This window comes from Empidonax traillii, unplaced genomic scaffold (genome assembly GCF_003031625.1).
Source record: "Empidonax traillii isolate 1590-97213 ecotype Southwest subspecies unplaced genomic scaffold, ASM303162v1 scaffold1613:size82663, whole genome shotgun sequence".
NCBI lineage: Eukaryota > Metazoa > Chordata > Aves > Passeriformes > Tyrannidae > Empidonax > Empidonax traillii.
In genome coordinates this window covers 49,703-73,865 of record NW_020956806.1, presented here as the reverse complement: position 1 = coordinate 73,865, position 24,163 = coordinate 49,703, and the positions used below count along the sequence as shown (strand labels likewise).

General features: G+C 41.2%; 1 protein-coding gene across 9 annotated transcripts in view; it reads right to left on the bottom strand.

Moving 5' to 3' along the window:
- Positions 1–6,858: 6,858 nt before the first annotated feature.
- Positions 6,859–24,163, bottom strand: part of NAV2 (neuron navigator 2) — a 57,639-nt gene continuing 40,334 nt past the window's right edge. For all 9 annotated transcript variants that reach the window (XM_027908095.1, XM_027908098.1, XM_027908097.1 and 6 more), the window contains 13 exons: positions 23,636–23,808; positions 21,245–21,398; positions 20,573–20,732; positions 19,975–20,075; positions 18,223–18,318; positions 17,901–18,069; positions 15,697–15,932; positions 14,293–14,447; positions 13,750–13,821; positions 13,072–13,268; positions 12,768–12,886; positions 8,253–8,456; positions 6,859–7,574 (listed from right to left, as the gene is read on the bottom strand). In XM_027908095.1, the coding sequence (XP_027763896.1) occupies positions 7,449–7,574; positions 8,253–8,456; positions 12,768–12,886; positions 13,072–13,268; positions 13,750–13,821; positions 14,293–14,447; positions 15,697–15,932; positions 17,901–18,069; positions 18,223–18,318; positions 19,975–20,075; positions 20,573–20,732; positions 21,245–21,398; positions 23,636–23,808 (1,962 nt within the window). In that variant the 3' untranslated portion in view covers positions 6,859–7,448. The remainder of the gene's footprint in view (positions 7,575–8,252; positions 8,457–12,767; positions 12,887–13,071; positions 13,269–13,749; positions 13,822–14,292; positions 14,448–15,696; positions 15,933–17,900; positions 18,070–18,222; positions 18,319–19,974; positions 20,076–20,572; positions 20,733–21,244; positions 21,399–23,635; positions 23,809–24,163) is intronic.

Sequence of the window (24,163 nt, the reverse complement as noted above, 5' to 3'; positions counted from 1 at the left end):
TGCCAGGCACAGGGTACAACCACACTCCCCACCCAGAAAACCAGTTCCAGGTCTTTAATTACTTTCCAATTAGGTAATTGGACACACCTAAGCTGGGACACATAGTGACACTCATAGTTTTCTACCTCTCTGACACCTTAAAGCCATTAGTAGTTGATAATATACACTTGAGACAGGGTAAGTAGAATGGAAAAAAAAAAAATGGTGAAAGCACCAACAGTATTGATCCCACACATATAACACAGCCAAACAGCAAAAGGGTTTGTTGGGTTTGGTTTTGTTGTGTTGTTGTTTTGCAAAAAAAATATTTTCCTAAGCATACCTAAAACTTCACTCAAATATGCATTAAACTGGTGCAATCTCAACCACGGTCAAACTAAAAGGCTGATACATGCTCAACAATGGTGTATATACCGAAAAAATGTGTTATTATTCATCTGTTGGCTCTTTAAGTGATAAAACACTCAATGGCAATAATTTATAACTTACAATTAACTAGTCCAGTATCACAGTTTAACCCCAGCCAGCAGCCACTTTCTCACTCCCCCATCAATGGGATCAGAAAAGCAAAAAGTGGAAACTCTTGGATTGAGATTAAGAGTTTAACAGGGAAAGCAACCACCACGTACACAAGCAAAGCAGCAAAAGGAATTAACTCACTGTTTCCTGTGGGCAGGCAGGTGTTCAGCCATCTCCAGGAGAGCAGGGACCCATCACATGCAGCAGTTCCTTGGGAAGACAAACATCAACACACCAAACACCATCCTCTTCCTCTTTCTTCTCCAAGCTTTATATACTGAGCACGATGTCACATGGTCTGGAATATCCCTTCGGTCAGTTGGAATCACCTGTGCTAGCTGTGTCTCCTCCCAGTCTCCCAGGCACCCCTTACCAGTCACTGGGAAGAAAATTAACTCTACCCTGGCCAAAACCTGCACATCCAGTCAGCATAAGACTATAGTTAAGTAACTTAGAAAGGCAGATCTACTTTAAAACATATTTTGTTTTGTAATCCAGTGGCTGCTCCAGAGACCATAGGCACCATCACACATACTAAAACACTCAAAAAAGGAATATGTTCCTTCCTCATGCATAACCTCTCCTGGTTCACTGTTCAACAGAAAACTGCTGACCTTCTTCTTGTACCCTCTGCTCTTTACAGTTTATCTGTTCTAAGAACATTATCAAAAATAACTACTTAATACTGCTTCTTTTACCACGAGGGCTATTACATCTTATGCTGAGAGACAAACAGCCTTACTAAAGGAAAAATAATATGGAATTGTCATTTCACATTTACCCAAAATGTTACATTTATTAATCTTACTCTTTTTTCTTTTCCCCTTTCAAGGGGCTTTGTTTGTTTGTTTGTTTGTTTTTTTAATGGCAAAAAGAACATTGTGTGACTACTAAGGACAACCATTTGAGATTCAGGAGTACCTTGCTATGAAATGAAAGGGCTAGGGTTTTTTTTATTTATTTACCAACAGCTGCCACACACTGCAGGAAGAAGATTTCCTTCTCCAAGACCTCCCTTTCATACCCTGGATGAGGAATCCAGAGCTCACAGCTGCCATGGGATGGCTCACGGGGCACAGCTGTGCCAAGGGAAGTACTAAAGAAGCAGCCACCCTTTCCAGGTCTTATGTCAAAGGCATAAACTTTTACTCTTTTACCTCAAATGTGGAGAGATTCTAGTCCCAGCAGGAGGATCTAATGGCATTGGGAGTTCAGCTTGGGTGTATTTCTGAGAGCAAAATGCTTCATAATGTGCTGTTAACGTGCAGAGCGTTTGAGTCCTGTTACATGAAACTAGCTCAGCTCTCTCTCTCTCTATTTTTAATGCATCCCTCTGTATGATTTGGGAAAGGAGGAAAGGTGCTAAGAAGCCTTTCCTGCCTTCATGGAGACGGAAGGATTTCTGTAATGAGTAGCAGTATCCACAGTTTTGGAAACTCTGGTAATCCTGTGTGTAATACACTCCCTAACAACTGCTGCTTTCTGATATTAAAATGTCCTTTTGAAAGACCCAGCAACCTAGAGGGGTCTTATAAGTCTTTTCTTTCTTCTCGGAGCCAGGAGGGAAATCTCTGAAACTTGGAAATGGCTAAGGCAGAGAGAGGGATTTAACTTTGGTGACTGCGAGCTCAGGGCAGCAAATTCTCAATTATTTTATCCCTTAAGAAACCAGCTGGTTCAACATCTGTGCCTGCTGTAACTCCAATCTCCCCCAGCGTGGGAGAATGGCCTTTGGACTCACGAGAACTTCTTGCTTCATGGTTAGATAAAGCCAGGACACACACAGGATTACTACAAGATATCAGTGGAATCACAGCATGCCAAAGGTGTAAATACACGGTGTGCAGACAGAGCTTGTAGAAATTGCACCAGAGAATTCCACTTTTCCATTGCAGGAAGGAAATCAGCACCGGTCCTGTGGCGCTGAGAAATGATGAGGTGGATCCAGGAAGGATATAAAATAAGAATAAAATAGGATGTTGGAAACAGAAAAGTAGGAGAGTAAAGGTTAAAGAGAAGAGGAGGCAAACGAAAAAAAAAAAGTCAAGATGACTGTACAAGACAGTGTACAAAGAGCAGAGAACAAGAATGTGGAAAAGGGACAGGGCAGCCAAAAAAAAGGAAAGGAAAAAGCATTCCTGAGAGAGATTAAGAATTTTGGTGCAAGACCAGTATGGACCCAAACATTATTCAAGATCAGGGCTGGAGCATCCAGGACCAATTCTAAACCATGCAATTCTGTGAATCAGAGGGAGTTTACAGAATAAAAAAAAAAATGTGCTTGAGCATGTCCAAAGCAATTCTGCCTCTGGGAGACTGCTGGGGAGGACAGACAAAGCCCACACTACACATCAGCTCTGAGTTACAGCCGGCACTGCTGTGTTATACTCTAAAAAGAGTATTTTTAGATTAAAATAACCTGAATGCAGATCATCAGATTTCAGCAGAACTACTTCTCTTTCAGAACTTTTTTTTCCAAGCTTTTTATAGGTGAATCTGTCTTACAAACATTTATGTTCAAACGAGTGAGTAGTGGACAAGATAATTACCCAGAACTGTCAAAAAAGCAGAAACATAGAGAGAATAAGTCTCCAGGGGAAAAAAAAAATATTGCTACTGTTGAGAATTATCCCTGACAGTGCAGAGGTGTTTGAGTTTATCCTTTCTGAACAGAGAGCACTTTTACTTCACTGTTTTTAGTTAGAGCAGAGTATTTATTTGAAACAAAGGATAATAGTTCCCTTAGTTTCCCTCATGTTCTTACTGGCCAATGTGTATTTATTGCTGTATAATCATAATGTCTCTATCACATGAGTGAAGAGGATACTGCAATACTGTGTGGAATGTGTAGGTTGTCCAGAGAGGTGGTAGATGCCCCTGGAAACATGGACAGACCAGTCTTGTCTTGAGCAGATCTCGATGGATTCTGTGTCCAAACATCAGCTATGGGAGAGAATCTATTGGTGCCATCTCTCTGCTAATTTTCCTCCTGGATGTGGGGAAGAGCTGTTGGCATCTCCTCACAAGTACTTTCAAGAAGCCAACAAAACCAAGGAGTGAAACCCACAATCTTCAAACAAAAAATCAGAAAGTGGTGATTAAGGAGGGATAAAAAGTTCTAGGAAGCCACAAATCTGAATAAATAAGCATCAATTTTATTGAATCATGAATAATTTAAGACTGGTACAATCATCAGCTTTATTCTCCATGACACGGGGGAAGGTGGGGAAGGGGGAGAAATGGGGAGAGTGAGAAAGGGGAGGCATGATCTCAAACAGACCATTCACAAATTCCAATCCTAAATGAGAACTGAAAATTAAATAGGGAGAGGAGCAAATGGAAAACATCATAAACGTACACAAAATACTCAATTCCTAGTTTTTCTCTTTAAAAATGGCTAGAAAAAATTCATCAAAATGCAGCACTTTTAATCAAATATTTACATTTCTATGTTACAATGAAAAAATGTACATCTTATAGAACATATTTCATAAACTGTTCCACTGGAAACGACTAGATCAAAACAGCAACCTTGCATTTAATATCAACAAAGATTTTTTTTTTTGCTTTGTTTTTGTGTATTTTTTTTCTTGAAAGAAAATGGCCACATTTAGACAAGATTTCATACACATAATATCGAAGTTAAGCATCAACAATGAAATATCAGTTTGCTTCTTCCAAAATGTACAAAAATGCTAACCAACCCCCTCCCTCCCCCCTCCCCAAATAAATCACATCTCATTTATGGCCTGTATCATTCTTGGCAGTTCTGAAGGAAAGAAAAATGGTTTTAATTCTTTCAATTTATAAACTCAACACGAATGTTGCATAGAATCTTGCATTTCTCGTTGATATTTTTTTTTTAACAAGCCAACTTTGTAAGGAAAAAAAAGGCAAAAAAAAAAACCCCAAACAAACAAACCAAAAAAAAGGAGGTGTTTTGAAAAAGCCTTAATGAGAAGAAAGTCACTTAAGTAAAGACTAAATCTATGAAAAGTCTTGATTAAAAACTAAGACATGTGCACAACAGGTAACCCTGCTTCCCGAAATTTCAGAAAAGACACGGAATACTGTGATGCTCAGAATGACTAGCCTATTCAAAATTGCCTCTCTCACTTTAAGCCAAGCTAGTGTCAACAAAAAAAGGACAGACAATAGAAATTTCTTCCTGAGCTTAAGCACAGGATTAAAAATGAGGAAAAAGGGAAAAAAAAAAAATATCCCGTTCCCCACAAATAAAACACTATTTTAAACATGTCTTATAGAGCTCAGTTAAAGGTTAACCGAGATGTTTTCTAGGATATCAAGTCCATTTAAAGCCCTAGCCCTGCAACTGGATTTGTTTTTTTTTACAGGCACATGCTCTATCTGCATGGATTCAGTTGGGGGATTAGGTACCAAAATTCACAGTAGTAGCAGGTAAAGTCAGTGCTGGGAAGCAGAATTGTCAAGACTACTGGAAAAATTAACTTCTTTCAAACTCATCACCAGCATGCTATGGATTTGATTCCATACAGATTTTATCCCATTTTTTTTACAGTACCAAGAACTGGATTAGGAAAATTGGCTGAGTAACCTTTGTTATTCCATTGAGTGAAATGAAGCACTAGAGTTCATAAGGTTAAAACAGTAACAACACCAAGCTCTTCTCCCCCCGTCATTAAAATATTTAAATTTTTCCTTTTACAATATTTTTTCTTTAAAAAACAAAAAAAAAGTCATCAGCACTTAAAAGTTGTAACAGGAGCAGATTCAAGACCAGCTTAGTAAGACAAAGTACAGTTATGTTACAGAAAGTCATGAGGTATAATAAAACATCCTCTCAAGCTGAGCCACAGAAGCATGAACTTGTCTGTTATATTCCTGTAAACCCACAAGCTCTTAAAAAAAGTGTTTGTAATAAGATTTCTTTCTGTACATTGAAAAACCAGCATATTCCTGTAATTTATTAATGACAGCATTTATCATGGTTGAAAAGCTTCTTTTGTCCCTCCTGCATGGATAAAACAGCTCTTCAGTGATTTATTAGCTGCGGATTGATATGAACCTGAAAAAGTTATCTCACTTCCCTCCTCCTTTTTTTTTTTTTTTTTTTTTTTTTTTTTTTTTTTTTTTTTTTTTTTTTTTTTTTTGGTCACATTTAAACAAATTCTAGCATCTCGTACAAACAATATTCACAGCAACTCATGATATTCCGAGAGATGACTTTAGCCCTGTTTCTTTAAATAAAACCCCGTAGTAATACGCAGCACTGATTTAATCAATCAGACACAACTAGTACAAAATAAGGCATCGCTTTAAAAAAGTCAGCACCAAGAGACAGCTGGAAAAAAAGGCTCGGCCGAGGGAGTGAGGCGCTCGCTGAGGTACAGCTGACGGGCGGGGATGGTGGGCGCGAGCGTTTGCTTCCGTCAGAAGGGAAAGTGCAATTCTTTGGGAGGTGTTCTTGTTCCCCGACGGAAGCACGAGCCTTAACACTGACAGTGCAGGTGTGTGCGTTCGGAGAGGAGGAGAAACAAAACAAAACCAGGTTCACGGCTCTGCCGGAGACTCAGGAGCACGGCACAGCTAAACTTTTTAAAAGGCGCAGCACCCAGCACCTTCCCTCCTCTTTTTTTCTTTTTTTTTTTTCCCCCAGACCTGAATACTGCTATAATACTATAATTTTTTTTTTTCCTTATTTGAAAGTAAAAAAGAAAAGTCGTGGAAGTCAACATCGTCACCAGAGTCAGCACTGGGACTGTCATAGAGCTGAATTTCGATTGACCCCTTGTGGTTGTGCTGATCGGAAACAAAACCCCTGAACAAAACCCAAAGTTTTTAGAAAAAAAAAAAAACCAACTTAGAAGCCTTAATATTTCATGGTGAGAATTAAAAACTGAAAGTCGGATTCGTCCCTTGGCAGGGGTGTGGCTCACCCGTGCGTGCAGGGCTCACAAAGCCTGGGCACTGCTGAGGGTCCCTTGGAGCTGCAGGACTTCATGGCCCTTCCACTGACTCCTGAGGAGAAGGGAAACCGCCCCCCCTCTCCTCAGGGTCAATAGGTGGGATGTGAACGCCACAGAAGTCAGCCCAGCTGGTTGTGTGGATGTTAAGTGGGAAGAGAATTGGGCCCTGACTAGCAAAGGGCTTTACCTGATCTTTCACTTGTGACAGGATTGATTGTTACACAGTGTTTGAAAAAAAAAACTGATTTGTTCAGACTGTATATATATTTTTATATATTCCTATTTATATATATAATCTTTATAAACACACAATGAAAGAAAGCCAAGGTCTCAGACTGGCAAGGAGAGCAGCGCTTTTTCTTTTCTTTTTTTTTCTTTTTTTTTTTTTTTCCTTTACTCTTTTTAAATATTTATTCAAACTTCCCTGTTTTGCAGCTTTGCCTTTATTGAGTATTATTACCAAGGCAAGCGATACTGTTATAGCACCAGAACTATATGAAGCTGAGTTTAATCCACAAAGCTGATTGGTTAAAAGTCCAGCCCTCACGTAAATGTGTTTGGTCAGAAGCAGCATAGGCAAGTATTTCCTCTCCCCTCTCCTTCCAGACGGTACATGGCACAAAGCTGTTTGCTTCATAGCTGTGAAGTTGCCCCCCACCCTCCCAGTCCCTCTGACTTTTAGTAATGATGACTATTTTTAACATCCTCAGGATCTTAGGCATGAGAGCTCATAACAGCAACTAAACAGAAGGAAACAGAGGAATAGTGCAGTTCTCATCATCGTCAAAAGAAAAACAATACAAAGGTCGCTTGGGTTGCCTGCACCCAGGTTCAAGACTGACTCCAAGTGTCTTGTTGTTCTTGCAGCTCTAATACTGAGATCCCAGCCCAGGAACGTGTTTCTATTCGTGAGCCTGTGGTTGGGGTTCTTGCCAAGTGGGAGAGCAGTAATGGAAACACCCTCTTGCTGTCCGAGGAAGATCACAGTGTCGACTCCAGGGACGAATCGAGGATGTCGTCGTGGTGGCTGTTGCTGTTTGAGTCACTGTCGTAACTCTGGGGACTGGAGTAGTTGGCTGCCTCTTGCAGCCTCATGAGCATGTTCATCTGCAAAGGCACAGAGGTTCATGATTATTTGTATTTTGAGGCAGAAATAATATCAACTCCATATGAAGGCTACAATCACGTTGTTTTTGCCAGTGGGTAAGAAAGGGAAGGAGGAAACAAAGCAGGGTAATTAATACTGAGGCTCAGAAAAGAGATATTAGCTGTAAATCATAGCAGCACCCAAGTTACTGATAAAACATACGCTTTTCCAGTAAACCTGAAAATGAGAAGACTGAAGGGATTAGTTTACAGCTGTATGCAACAGGATTCTGAAGCATCCTACCCCTCTCTTCCTTTGACCTGTGGAAATACCGACAGATCAGTCAAGAGGTAAATCTGACCATCCTAATATACCTGGCTCGATATTTGTGTATGTATACAGGAGCTGCTAAGAACTGTAACACACATTCTATCCTTCCAACTGTACAGAAAAACATACACCTCAACAGAACAGTTTCAGGGCATTCAGTTTGCAAAGCACCTTCGTTTCCTTGCAGAACTGCGTGGGCTTTCCGTGCAACCCCAAGCTGACTTGATGACTTTCCCTGGCAGCTTTATCTTCTCCTTCTAAAACTCTTAATCTCCCCTCAGCTGTGCTTCCACTGCTTTATTCCTGTTTCTAACCCCTAGAAATGAGGGAAACAAAACAGTTCTGCTGACTCAGAAGTGGTAGCTTACCAGGGGATCTCCTTCAGCGTCGCTCACTGGAACCTGTTTGCTGGTTGAGCCTTCCCGGGACACGGAGTATCCATCAAAGCCCACGTCTTCAGGCCGCAGCTGGAGCAGAGGAGGCCACTCGTGGTGCTGTGGGGTGGCTGCCCAGGGGTAGGTGTCCATGACCCACTTGGCAGGATCCTCCCAGGGTGCTCTCCTCCCGTACAGCTGAAAGAGCACAGAACACCAGGTAAAAACGTTCCTATCAGTCAACCATTTCATTCGGCGGCCAGCTCACTGAAATGACCAAGCTGTGCTTCCTGGATTGCAGGAAACACTAGCAGGCAAGGCTGAGAGTGAGATTTCACCTTACCCCCCGTGGCATACAAAGCTGCTTGATTTGAAAGCTTTTCACCACCTCTGAGACCGCAGTTGCCCTTCCCTTGGCACCAGCTGAAGGGAGGGAGACCTGAAAATAACCTCACCTAATAAAGTCAGCTTAAACAACGCCAGAACACAAAAGAAGCCATCAGTGCTGACACCCAGATCACACCAGCAGCTGCCTTATCTGTGCTTGCTGTCAGTGAAAACCGCGTCCAGGGAATTGTGGAGGAGGGAATGTGAGATCTGTCATCAGGCAATAACGGTGGATGTCAAGGCATAAGGTTTTCAAGTCGGTATTTTTTTCACATTCAACCAAGAAAAAGCACCAGCAGTATCTGTCTGTGCTAATGCCCCTAAATAAGAAAGCTCTGCTTCAAAAGTTTTTTCTCTGTTGAACAGACTGTTACTGAATCCCAGCATATTCTCCTTGTTATATTCCACTTGCCTTCATTACACAATACATTCATTTTAGTGCCTCGTGACTTTCAAAAGCATAAATACAACTTCAATTGACTTTAAATGTTTATTTTCACTTTCTAAATTTCACCACCAATACCCCTCAACAACCCGAGTCCATCACTGACGTTTTGTCACTTGAACTCAGAGAACTGTCCCTTTTGTTTCTCCCCCTGCACAGGGGGAAAAGCAGCAGCCTGGCAGAGAAATCCATCAGCTCTCTGTTGAATCTAAGACTATCTCATCACTTTCCTCATCACTCTTTCCTCTTGGTACTTTTCTGAGTTTATGCACAAAGCATTAAATTGCCCTGAACACCAACATCTGCTGTGCTGCAGAGCAGGAAGGAGCCGTCCCAGCCCGAGCAGAGGTGCCAGCAGATGGTGCTAGGCAATCTGAAACACAGCCTATCCCACAGCCCAAACTCTTCATCCTCGAGCTCTACTGTATTATTTTCCCAGCATAATGCCTTCAAGATGCGGTAAACCAGATTTCCTATTTTAATCTTGTTCTCAAATTTACAACAATGCACGTCATTTGGTAAGTGGCGAGGATTTTAGATTTTTCACGTGTCTTTTCTCCCTCAAAGGTCTGTGAGGATTCTATTTAGTTTCTGAAAGGTGGCTAGTAAGTAAAATTACCATTTTAATATGCGAAATCATCACACATCTTCAGCAGATGGGAGACTGACAGACTCACTACTCCCTTCCATGGCAACCAGGTCTGTCCATCCCTCTCACTGGCCTGTTTTCCAGGGAGCAATTCACGGGACAAGGATGGAACAGGTTGCTTCACAAAGAAAAATCACGGGAGTATGAGTGAGGGTGGCAGGAAGCCACAGGGACTCTGGGTCCTCTTTCTCCTGGTGCTGCATTCTGCATCAATACACCAGGCAGGAAGAACTCGGGTTTTATACAACCTTCTAATTTGCACATCCCTGTTTTGAAGAACAAAACAACTCAGCTCCAGTGGGAGCAATTATTGTAAGGATCCATTTGGCTTGCTTGTATTTGATCCAAAATAATTCTCTAAATGAGAAACAAAAATATAAAAATAGTTCAGTGTAGATCCACAGAGATGACAGTGAACTTTAGCAGTCCACCTTTCCCTTCTGGCAGGCAACTTCAGGAGAGAAGATGTGTTCTCAGAGGAGCCCTCTGTGGGTGTGGGGAATGGAAAACAGCCCCAAATGAAACCCACATTTCTAGTATTAGCTTGCTAATTAGCACTACTCTGGCCACTCTTCAAGTACTAAAGTGCATTCTTATCCATTGACCGAACAAAACACAAATCATTTAACTGGAGATGAATTGGTGCGACTTGGGGGAACGGGACTGAAGAAAACAAAGAATCCAAAGCACAAAGTGAGAAACGGAAATCCTTACACCTGGAACACAAGCTATTCAGAAAAACTAAGGAGTGATGCAGACACTGGGCAAAAGGAGCAAGCAAAAAGGTGTTTTTATCAATTGTTCTCTCTCCCCATTTCCATTACTAAATTTTCAAGGCTTTCTACATGTACTGATGGGTGATACGCTTCAAAACACAGAACAAGGACTCCATGCATGGCTGTGGGTATCAGTTTTCTCCATTTCAAAAGGAAACGAAGTTACCTGCTCTCCTCTCTCTTGTTGAAAAGATTACCGGTTCCCATTACCTTCCTTCACGGGAAGTTTTACGTAAAACAGTTCTCCTGTTCTATTTGTAGCAAATTTCCCATCTGTGTTCTGTACTCCAGGACCTATCGTTTTCCTCATGTCTAAAGAGCCTACCACAATTGTCCCCAAAGAAATGAGATCTCCAGGCACAGACAAATTCCGAATGGCCATCACAGTTTGCCCAAATTTTAACCAAAACTTGTGTATTTCATAGATTTCATAGATTTCTAAGAAGCCATTAGTAAAAACTCAGTTTTCTATGGCAGGGTTGCCTCCTCTCTGTCTATGTAAACACCTAGAAATCCCTGCTGTATAGAAATGAAACCCAAGGTGGTTGTTAAGAGGAAAATGTAAAGTCTCCTCCTTTATTTTTCAGTTCTTCTTCAAGTGCTCAGACCGGTGCACCTGCATGAATTCTGCACTCTCGGCTGAGTACTCCCATGCAGGCAAGAGCTTAACCCCAATAACGGGGATTGGAAGGCAAAGAAATTAACCAACAAGTAAATCAAAACAAATTCCCAGTATTTTTAACATTTTACACTTTTTTTTTTTAACATATCTTAAAGGAAAACCCTGACAAACCCTGCACCAGCGAGCCCTAAGCAGCTGTAGAATAGAGAGAATTACTCTGCAAAAACATGAAGGAATCATTTGTGGCACAACTGCTTCTCCCTGGAGCTCATACTTGGGGGTTACTGCACATTTCAAAAAGACTTCAGACACAGAGACGTACGTGGTGGAGAATCTATTGCTCCTCTAAGTAAAATTTCAGAACTGTGAATTATTCTTACTAGTAACACAGCATGTCCTGCTTACAGTTTCTCTAGTCCAAGCTTGTCAGACATCCACTAGACTTTTTTTTTTTCCTGCAAGATTAAAAGCAGAAAAGTAGATCAAGTAATATTTTACTTTAATCCTGAATAATCTGAATAGTCTGTGCTTCTTATCTCTCTCACTGAATAATGCTTTCTGTATCTGAATGAGAGCTATTGCTCTTTTTTTTTTAAACCCTTTTCAGTTTTATCTTTCTAACAAGTTTTATCTTTCTTTTTACATGCAGAAGTATTACTTCCTACTGCTATCTGATGCAGTTGCAGCTTATGCCTTCAAAATGGCATGTGCCATCTTACCAAAACACAAGCTCCCAGTGCATTGCCATAATATCCTATCCTCCATCCACCTTCAGCCCTTTTTCAATCTCCTGGACTCTCATTGGGATGCACCTTTTTATTTTTGTGTGTGTGATTCCATGTTTAGCTTTCATCCACGGAATGCCCAGAGATTACTGGTGATTTGATAAAATTTGGTGCTGCTGTGCTTAATCTCTGAACAGAGAACTGAAGAATAAAAAAGCCCTTTTTTTTTCCCCCCTATTTTCATGGCAATATAGCAATCCTCTGCTGATCCCTCCTCCTTATCCCAATGAGCTTTACAGCCATACAGACACCAAGAATTGCTTGGCAATGCTTAAACTTATCCAAATGGCTGGAGTATGAATCAGTTAGTAAGCATGATGATTTCACTGCAGCCTCTGAAAGAATTATGGAAGGAATCTACTAAAAACAAAAATCATCCTGTATACTGAGAAGTAATCAAAATGTCACTGATACTGATCCTGGCACTCATGAATACGTTTCTCTCCACACACAGCTTTGTTCCCACGTTGAAAGATTCGATTTACAAAGGAAAATCCTGCATAACAAAGTTAATGACCACAAGCATATTTTTTAGCTGCACAGACCAATTTTAAGGTGTGCTTCTGGAACACAGTATTGAAAGACATCTGCGTGTCCAACTCCCCCCATTGAAAACATCAGTAGCTTGGCATCTAATCACTTCTTCCACTCTCTGTTTCTGTTTCAAAACTGTTTAAGAGACTAATTCTGCCTGAAATTACTGACAATTTTGTAACATTTTCATAGACATGCGGGTATTCAATGTGCAAACTTATATCTACAGAAAATGTTGCTGTTATTGGGTTTTGTTGCCTTTTGAACAGATACCATTCTAGAGCTGTGGTTTTTCACTTTTGCCTGCTCACCTGTAGCCCTTCTCTAACTGCTTCCAGGAGATATGGAATGATGGAGTAGTTCCACAGGTCAGTAAACCAGACTCTAGAACCATCTACATCTATTGGACAGGAGAGGAAGAGCCGTGGACCTGGAGAGGGAAATTCAGATATTGCACTCGAATTACAGTCAGGATAGGCATCAAAATAGGATCTATAACATCTAAAAGTAGAGTTTTAAAGAAACCTTTTTTAGCTGATATAGCACAAGGAAGAACACAAAGGAAATAAAATACATGTATTTACATATGCCTGGGCATAAGGACAGAGCACTTACCAATAGTAACATCAGAGGAGCTGTGAGCCTCCAAGAATTTGTTCAGGTGTTGCCAGACCTTGGGAATCCAATCAATAATTTTAACCAGCTCTGCATTCCTCATCCTGCCACTGATCTCTGTCTCAATTAGTTTTCTCCTCAGGAAACGGCTGAGGAAGCCTTTGACTGGCTCAGTGTGGTTTGCACACAGCACCCATCTAAGGCAGAACAGCAGAAATGGCCATTATTTCTCTTTCGTGCTACTGAATTGAACTATTCTGGACTAAAACTCACTTCTTATTTCCAGATGATTATCAGGATCAAAATGGATCAAAATCCACTCATATTTGTTTTTCAAGCAGAAGTTATTCGGGAATAGTTCACCAGATGAACCAATTTTTACTGTGCTTCGTATTAATTTCTCATTAATCTGCATTGTCTAAATATTGTCTTACTGAAAAGATGGTAGAGGATCAAATACCTTAACAATCCTCTGAAAAGTAAAGTTTTTTTGTGAATCCAGTGACTTTAATGACAGCACCATAACTAAGCTGCACATGTTGGGACAGCAGCTGGGAACAAATGGTGTTTCTCTCTCAGTTTGCTATTTCAGCTGATAAGAACAACTTCAGATGACTCAGTAGCCATTACTCCTTCACCAGCTCACAAACATAAATGAGAAACATGAATAAACAGTACCTGAAATTATGGTGAAGTTGAAGATTAGGTGTTGAAGAGGTGGCTTGGTTCATCGTGCCAATAATATAGGGACTATTGGGAAAAAAAAAAATCAGGCAAATCAAACTTTTAAATTTAAAAAAATAAGGTTTTAGCGAAACCCCTACATTAAAAAAGGTAATTCAAATCTCTTCTGTCAAAGAATGTTTTGTAGTTACTTGTAACTTTAAACTCCTGACTTCTGAGAAGAGCAAATTCTGAAAGCAAACCAGAAACCTCAAAACAGGGCCTTTCACTACAAATGGGGTTTTACTACCGAAGATCTACATCGTGAGGTGAATGCAAATCACTCAAACCCTCCAACACTTTTTTTATTACTGATTTCAGAAAAGTGGATCATTTCATTAAGGAGAAAGACCCCTCTGAAGCAACTGCCCATAATATGGACAGCCTGCCCCTTTGAGCCCACATTCACCAAGGCTTTGGTTTTGTCATCACATCTTGCAGCAGCAGAGCCCTGAGTGCAGCGTTACCATCTGCACGGTTATTCCAGCATTTCCTTACCATTTGTGGTACTTGCAGTTTAGAAGTCCGTTGAAGATCTCCCCTAGGGAGCTAACATGATGCAGGTTATCCAAAATGATTACAAGAGGCATATCCACAGCGTTGTTTTCGCTGTTACACTGGTCTGCCAGGTTGGACAGGTATTGGCGGAGCTCCTGCAAAGCAGATAAAAAGAAAAGAAGAAAAAAAAAAAAAGAAAAGAAAAGAGAATTTTCATCACATTCCTCGAAAATCCAATTAAGGATTTAATTTGCAACAAAAACTAAAGTAAAAGAGCCTGACATCTTACGAATCAGACATTTTCCACGAGAAAAACGCAAGATATGGTTTTCCCTCTCTTTTGTAGGTTATGGCTAAAGATTCAAAGACTGTAAACAGAGATCCTGTGTGAGATAAGGGCTTAAAGAGGGGTAAGATTTTGTTGTTTGGTTTGTGCTTTTCTTTCATGCTTTCCTAATCTCAGACCTAAGAGGTCTGAAATACCACTCTTCTTTCTTTCCAGGAGCTCCCTCAACTCCCTCTGCACCAAACCCAAACTCTGCATTCCAGCCACATTTGCTGGATCACCTCGCAACTGTGTTTCTATCTAAATACAGCCGATAAAATTAATCTGGCGCAAAGTATCTCTCGTCAGAGGCCGAATTCAGATGCCTTCAGTAAAGCTGTGAAAGAGGAGGAGCTTTCGGTGCTGCTGATGGGTGGCTGGGGTGTGGTCGAAATGCTCTCAGCAGCTTTAAAGCGTGTCTCGAATCATACCAATGGTTTACAACCACAATTTCAACCACCCCTTTCCCCCAGAGGAAAATATGCCTAAGGCCATCAAACGCACAGTTGTTTTTGTTTTGTTTTGATGATTTTTTTCCCCCCCCTCCCTTTTAATCTAGATGATCACTGGAAGTATATTCAGCAAAACCAGCAGCACATAAAAAAAAAAAGCAGAGACGTGCCTTACCAGCAGAGGAATGTGCCTGGGCAACAGTTCCTCCAAACCCAGCACACGATTACAGCTGCTGATAGTTGCAGCTGCAGAAACTCCTGACAGCCTAGAGATGCATTTGAGAGTCTTGGGAAAAAATGCCCACATGCAAGAGGGATTGCTTAAGTCTCTGGGAATTTTGTGCAGGTGTTTTAACTTCCTGGGCAGTTCTCAGGCTCCTAACCACTTGAAAATCGTGACACCCTTAGGTGTTTAAATACCTGGCAGCTTGCTACTCCAGGCCCATAATCACAGGAGAATCTGCAGTTCTGAAAACCTTAAACTTATTATTTCCTTCGAGATCAACACAATGCTTTAAAACGAAAGGCAAGTCCAAAATGAGTTTCTGATGGATTGACAGAGGAGGAGTCTCTCATTTCAGACATACGGCAGGATGAATTATGCAAGGATGGTTTCTGTGTCCTCACCTTACTGGACTTATGGTCCACATTGAAGGTTGCAATAATGCCATCAGCCAGCTCCCTGCCCTCCCTGAGGACCATGTACTCAGACAGACGGTTTGCCAGGTATGTTTTCCCAGTGCCACTGGGGCCGGACAAGATAATCCGCCTGTGTTCCATCAGGAGGGAGACGTAACGCTGCAGGATGGGCTTTGGGATCAGGGATTCAAACACCAGACCGTCCAGACTGTTCTCACAGATACCTGCAACAGAAAAAGATCCCTCATCTAGAGGCATTCCAAGTTTTTTTACCCAAATTACACACATTTTTAGAAGTTTGGGTTGTTTTGTTTTGTTTTGTTTGTTTGTTGTTTTTTTAACTAAGTAGTTGTAACGCTGCAAAGCAACCCTGTTAGTGGAGTTTGAACAGATCAAGACTTTGTGAATGTACCTGAGCCAAATAATAGTAGGAGAAACATCCAAAAATAACACTTATGTGCAGCAGATGGAGATCTGACCTGATCAAGCAGTTTCTCACTCCAGAGATAAAACCCTTCCCCACTCTGGTATCCCTCGTGGTTGAGAGAGGAACACAAAAAGCTGGTAAAACAAGTGCAGAAGTGACCTGTGGGCTTAGTCTGGATCCTCCTTCAGCTTTTCTAAGTACTCAGTTGCATCCCCAAGGCCCTTTGAAAGCTGCCACATTTTTCATGTCCAAACCATCCATTTGACAGCATTTCACCATGCTTTGATCCAGAATGTACCTGTTTACTTTTGGATCAGTAGACACACAAAAAGAAAAAAAAAACCACACCAAACCCAGCTATCATCAACTCCCCCTACTTTCCCAAATGCTCGTAATTAAACTCCTTCTCTGTATGCTGATAGTTATCTCTTCTAACAGAAAACTCCTACTGATAAGCATTTGTGCCATGTCAGCAGTCACTTTAGGCAGAATTGGCTCAGGGAAAATACACAGTGCTTCAAAACAAACAACAGGAAGGGAAGTTGGCAGATCACCCAGAGAAATGTTTGCACCTCAGTGGTTACTCGGAATATTAAATATTTATACAGGCAGCTTCATATCTCAAAAGTATATGTAAGTGATTTTCCATAAATTGATTAAATACATTTCTATTTTATTGAAAACTGTTATCACATATGAGCCTTCAAGGCACAAGTCAAGCCGATGCAAGTTAAATATAAGCTCAAATTGCAGCTTTACAGACACAGCTACACCTTAAGCAATATTTCAGTGAGGATTTACGATTGGACAATGTATTTCATGTAAGCAGAATATCCTGGGTTCGTGTCAAGCCTCCATAAATTGAGGTATTTCATGGGTCATATTGTCTTCCTGCCCACAGATTTACTACCTAAGGCAACTGCTTTCTTTACACCAATATTCAAAAATCAAACTGCTTTCAGTCAAACGGTACAGTCGAATTTCGAAGCTGATCTGCGGAATGTTTGGCAATGCTCTCAATCTGTACACAGATCTGTGCTTGAGATTTCACTGGTGTAACTGCGAGCAAACTGATGCTCAAAATGCAGCAGTTGAGGGTTTTCCCCTTAAACTTAGTTTCACAGTACAGTTTTCATAAAAAATGGTTCCCAGAGAAACCAAACGAGAAATATAAGTATTAAATTCTTATTAGTATTAGAGAACGAAACTGATGGGAATTCTGAAAACCAGATATTTTGGAAGAACACAGATTTTTTTTCACAGTTTATGTCCCATAAACCTTGGGATCCTTCCTTCTTGCTGCCTAAGGAGGAACTCTTGGGTGAGACCAATCAAAGAAGTAAATCAAGTTGGTTTTTTTTTTTTCCACTTTGCATGAAGGAAACAACAACTACAGGTGTTACATAGAGGTAATGAAATATTGAGGCTTAATTCATTTGGAAGGTACTTTGCTGCTCAAACAACTCCACTATATCCTTTGTGGTGTGAGATATCTTCTCCAGGACAACTCCAGGCAGCATCAGCTCAACATTCCGTGGGGAAGCTGCTGTGTGTGTAATCGTTCCTACTGTTACAGGTTGAAAATCTGCTGAAATTATAGACTTAGTGCTGTCTTTATCAAATAGATAAGAAGCAAGTAAAAGGCAGGAACAGGAAATAAGCAGCACAATAAAAAGTTTCTACTGCTCTGAGTGTCTTGACACAGCAAGCCTTGACAAAACTGTGATTAGCAAGAACTCCCACAGACGGTCAGGTGTAATTATACCTTTGATGGTAACGGAAATAGTGTTGTTTTCTCCAACCAGGTAACCACAGGGCAGCAGCTCAGGGGTCTCTGCGCTGTTAGTGCGTTTGATTTCTCCAATGCTGTAGCCCAGGACGCTGTCAGAGTTCAGTCCCAGCTGGCTCACGGGATCCACGTGGATGATGTACTCCTGGGGGGAGAAAGGGCCACGGGAAGTTAGGCAGCACTGAAATCCCTGCGAGTTTCTTCTGTGCCATACCAGTACTTATCACAGCCAGCTAAATACAGTAACAAAATCTAATAGCAGGAGAACTGGGGCTCACAGCAAACTGTGCTCACTGACCTTAAACAGCCGCCTCACAACCCCATCCAGAACATCCCACTTGGTCTTGCCACTGACTCCAATGCAGCCTATGAGGAAGGAGCGAGGCCTTGAATCCTAAAGGCACAGAAATAACTGCATCAGACAAGGATGTCATTAAAATGTTGGCTTCCCCACCCCCCTCCCCTGCTTTATTTTTAAATAATGGTGCATCTTTAGTACTCTGTATGGTGAATTCTGAAAGCCATACGAAGCATTTTTTGTACACTGAACTTTTCCTCCAGTGTTGAGGTCACAAATCTAAAGGATCCTCAAGTGGCTCTGATGTAAAGTAAAAGGTATTTGTTAATCAGTCCATGAACAATTCAAAAACCTCTGGGAGGATTACAGCTTAGCAAAAAGACAGAAAGACTCCTAGGAGTATTCTAGACAGAAAAGTAGATGTCAAGTTCATTTTTGCATGACTTCACAACCAAAGATGTTACAGTCCCAAAGTTTATCCTATTTATTTCTAGATATGCTCCCGTGGGCATAGAAATCTAAATACATACATATATATATGAATTATACATGGTTATATGTATAACTAGTAACAGAGAAAAAATTATATTTATATGTAACAACTTCTGTGTTATGTTTGATGTACCACAGCATTTTGATAAGTGTGTAACCGATTTCTAAGGTAGATAATAAAATCAGAACAAATATAATTTTTCTATTCTTCTATAACTCACTGTTATTTGAAGAAAAGCTGATTTCTTTCACCTAAAGTGTAACTAAAATGTGAAGAACCATTTCCACATGGTAAATTAACTCACTCTGAGCACAGTGAAGTCAAATAGAACTATCAATGCAGTTTCACTGCTGATTTGCTTATCCAGGGCTGTAATAATAATGCATAACTGGTATTTAATGGGAAGATTTGCTGAGTCCATTTTATTTCCAATTATTCAAATTCCAATTATTCAAATTCCATTTTATTTCCAATTATTCAAATTCAATTCATTACATCATCCAACCCCCCCCCCTCAAAGACATGAACTTATTTTTTAAATATACTTACATAGGTACTCAAAAATGTGATATGGCAAGGTCATTGCTTGGCAAAGACCACGCAGTACATTCATGCATGTACATGAGACAGGCTGCAATTTCACAATATTTGAAATTTATTTGGGTATTTAGGATTCTTCCAATTACTCGTGAATGGAAAACATCTGAAAGGCGTCGTTCAAAACAGGATACTCGTACCAGAGAGGACAACTTGAACTAGAATGATAAGGCATAGATCTCCCAGCTTGGATTTGCCAAGTTCTTCCAGAAGATTGGTGCTTCCAGCATTTCAGTGCACCTTCTACCCACACAATGGATCGCTTCCATTATTAGTTAAAACTGTATTAAGTTTAACAGTACGGCCCGGGAGTTTTGCTTTCTGCTCTCGGGTTGCCCAGAGAAGCTGTGGTTGCTCCATCCCTGGAAGTGTCCAAGGCCAGGTTGGATGGAGCTTGGAGCAACATGGTCTAGTGGAAGGTGTCCCTGCCTGTGGCAGGCGGGTTGGAGCTGGATGACCTTTTACAAGCTTTGTGCAGCTTCTAAGATGCCAGTCTTAAACAGATGCTATCCCAAGGCACAGACCTCCTTGACACCAAAAGAGCTGGCCTTATTTACAGAGCTACTCCTGAAAAGCTCAAACTGTGACATTCAAACTGTGGCATTCCCTGGCACATTCCAAAGTCACTGGTGTCTCAAAGCTGGTGACGAAACACAACTCACCTCCTTCCACTTCATTTCGTCCTGAAAGTTGACGACTATTTTGACGTGCCTGCCTCCTTCTTTCCGGGCAGAGCCATCTCCAGTGTCATCTAACAGCATGTCTGTGAACAGGAAACATCAACAGCTTCACAGCTGGATCTTAATAACAATAAAGACTGCTCTGGTTTATTGTAGTCAAACACAACACGTCTGGGCCTCACATGCCCCGAGGTAAAACACAAAGAACGGGGTTGACTGACCGACTGACTGACTTCCCTAACCAAATAATGCTCTTAAAAAGTGAAGGTCACTGAAAATTATTAGTCAGTTGTTCTGTATTTTCCTTCCTATGATATATCCCCTGGCAAACATGCACCATTAAGTGGCTTTAAACACGACTTCTCACAGCTGAGGTCATAATTGGACACCTCCCACCTAGGGCGTAGCAGGCCTATGACGATATTTAAAAGGCGGCCTCGTGCCAGCTCGTGACATATCTCCACACCTCGACTGCTAATAATCCTCATGCCTTCATTTTTCCACGGCTCATCAACCCAAGCCTTCCAAGCACAGGATAAAACTTGCCCACCACCTTCTTTCTTTCCTCGTTAAAACTCACCGAGACTGGTCGACTCCGTGAGGTTCAAGCTGTGTTGAGAGAGACCCACTGAATGCCTGGGAGAGGAGGAGATGGAAACCTGAGACTGGGCCCTGCTGCAGCTGCCGTGGTTTTCGGATTTCAGCCGGTCGTTCTCCGCTTTTAATTTTTCAATCTCGCTCTTCGAAAAGACAAGTCAGGCGTCAAGAAGGCACAGGGAAAACATGCATAAAAGATAGCAACATAAAGTGACTTAGGAATAGGTCCTGGTTTAGTAAAAAGGCAGTTTTCACAGGCTTTTGATTTATCTTAATAAATTAAGGACTTTAATTATTACAATGTCCCTTCCATGAAACTTTTCAAAGTATCCCAGAACACATAAACGCGTGGGAATTCACTCCACACTGAAATGCAACGACATCAAGGCAGAGAGCATGGAAACATATTAATAGTTTGCTGACAGTCAACAAAACGGTGTCCCCATTTTGGGGTTGGAACAGTTGCAGTCAAGGGCAGCAAAATTCAGGAGTTCAAACCAACTTTCAATGAAGGTACAAGGATTAACACTGGCACAAAGCTAAACTTTCAGTAAGCGTTCCAAAACCTCACATTTACCTTCTTTACTGCGTGGCAGGTTGGCCAAACTTTACCACACCAACACAGGCTGCAAGATTTGGGGTGGCTCTTTCTCACCTGCATTCTGTTCATGGCCTCCCGAAGCTGGTCCAGCTGATGAGCAGAGCTCAGGGCTTCCAGGCGAATATCAGTCAGCTTCATCTCCTTGTCCCTCAGCTCGTTCCTCAACTGCATGACTGTTTCAGCTTCACTGTCAGTACACTCAGAAATGCTGGAGGAGGTGGAAAAACAGACACTGAGTGAGACCATTTTACCTTTCTGATGGTGCTTCTCCGGTGATGCCATAAATCAGATATTAAACAGATCATGGAAACATTACAGACTAATGAAATAAATATGTCTGAGGGTTAATTTTCTTTAATCAGCATCTGAAATAGAATTCTGGAAATCACCTACTATTGGATAGTCTTCATTTTTTTCATGGTAGATGCCATAAAGGAAAACTTCTAAAGCCAAAATCTAAATAAATTAAGGGGGTGCAGGCAGTTAACAGCAGTTGGTTGGAGATTGATGAGTTCACAGACAGATTTAAAGCTCACCAGGTGTGCACAGCTGGGTTTCCCTGAACTGTTCTGGAGGGCTTTGGAACTCTACACCTATTCAAGCACGGTAAATTCCTGCTTCCTTTAAAGAACTCATGCCTAAAAAATTTTTGGTGGCATTTTTCTTCCCTCCTCCCACAAAAAGAAAAAAAAAAAAAAAGCTTCTGAGTGAGCAACATTTCAGCACATTTGTAACTGTATCTATATAAAGATCAACTACACAGCTGCATGCTTTGAGGGAGATTTCACTTAACACATCTCTCCCTAAATCAGGTTAATGAGAGACATTTTCCCCACCAAAAGGCCAATAAGCCAAAACACACAAGTCTTACTTGTGCTCTGTCCTTCCCTCAGTTCTTACTCTTTATTTACTCAGTATTTACTCTTTTTTTCTCATGTTTGTCCTTTTGGCTCTCATGTCAAGGTGAGATGCCTGCACACAGAATTTTGACTGACAACAGATCATCACTTGACAATCTTCTGGCCTAAGAGTTCTAAAGCACAACTTGCTGTAGCCACCAGAAATGCACTGAGTTAGGCTCAAGAGACTGAAGAAGCTTTAAAACAAAAATCATAGGGGATTATCTTCTGCTACCAACACCTCATCACTGTTACACAGCTGGAAACTATTGCTGTTGTTTTCACCTCTTCATGTGAAAACAAGTGAAGGGGAATTACTCCAATGCGTTTGTTCTGAAATCAGCCTGGAAGCTTGGGATGACCTCTGCAAGGTCAGAAGCTGTCTGGTAATTAGATGTTTCACAATACTGCCCGTTACAAGTTTCTGTATTTATTTATCCTGCTCAAGTGACAAAACTGCTGACAGAATTAACATAAAAGCTGCTTTACTAAGTTTTCCAAGCACATTCCAAAGTGTGAGTTTAGAACCAGAACAGTGTGGTAAGGGAATTGTTTGATTTTATTTCACAGGTGGCCAAGGAAAGGACCAGGCACAGGTGGCTGGGGAACTACAGGAGAAAAGAGGAGCGATCACCTCCCTCCATCAAGCACAAGCTGTTAGACCAGTTCACCTGTATCACTAAACCACGCTGTTTGATTTCCTTACCTTTATCTGAATTTGCCAACTTAATTGGGAACTCATCATGGCAGATTAGTACAGTATCTGCTGTCTTTAGACAACAGAGAAACAAAATCCCAGATTGCACCCGGTCTGTTTAATTAACAGCAAGACAAGCAATTAATTTTGCACATCAAGGTCACCCTGGTTATAAATGCTCTTCATACTCAGTATGTTCTGCTGAGAGAGCACCCCAGTGAAATATTAAATTACACTTCAGTAATGACACAATGATTTTTGGCTTCCTGGACGCAAAGGTACTGGGGCGGGACTCAGCTTACGTATCCTTAATTCCCTTAACACATAAATTAAACATTTCTGTCCTCTGCCTGTAAAATCCTTTGGCTACAGAACATTCAAAACAGGCAGTAGTTGGAAGTGCTCTTTGCTCACTCTTCTGCCAGTGTGACAGGGTTAAGGATTTTTATCCAAAACGAAGCCTCTCATCTCCCCCGGGAGATAACGTAAGGGATTCTTGGGAGAGAGACAGACCAGTGGTTACAGCCCAGCCCTGATCTACAGGACCACCCCACAGGCCCAAGCATGTCTTCTGCTGAGGCCTCGTGGTGAACAGCAGTTTTTAGCAGTGCACACAGCTGTCTGGCTCTTGTAGGGCTCACACAGATGTGCAGAGTCTTAGGCAGAGGAACCAGAGAGGACAGGATGCTGCAGGGCACCTTTTGCCTCTGCTGCTTTCTGTACAGTGGCCTAGAGATGTGCTGTCAAGCCAGCATGGAAAAAAAAAAAAACCACTGGATCTCTCCAAAAGGTTATCTCCTTTTTCAACGCAGTAAGATGCCCAATTAAAAATTTAAGAAAATCACTTACAGAGAATTGGAATGGGAAGCTCTCAGCAACGGTGTGGAAACAGTGGTGGTGTGGTGTGGTAGCTTCGGTGAGGAGGGCAGTGAGGAGTCAGTCATCTCCTCAATATCTGAATGAGAAGATGCTGACTTGGGAGATTTCTTTTTCCCAAAAGCTTGCTTGAAGGAGCTGCGTAGCTGAAAAAAATAAGACCACGACAGTAGGTACATCATTAAGAGCGAAACCAGGCAATTAAAAAAAAAAAGAAAAAAGCCACAGAACAAAAACTCTAACATGCAAATACTCCAAATGCTACAGCCATACTCACATACATATTCAGACAGGTGAAAAATAAAAAAAAGCTTTTTTTTTTTTTTTTTTCCATTTAACTATTTCATGAGATTAATAAGGTCAATAGGAGTGGACACGAACGCTTCCTATTTTTTTAAAAACTATTTGACAGCAAATTCTGCTCAGTGCAACAAGCTTCACAGCGGTGTTGTAACGACTTGCAGCTGTGCTGGCACACGGCTCAGCCAAGGTTAATGATGC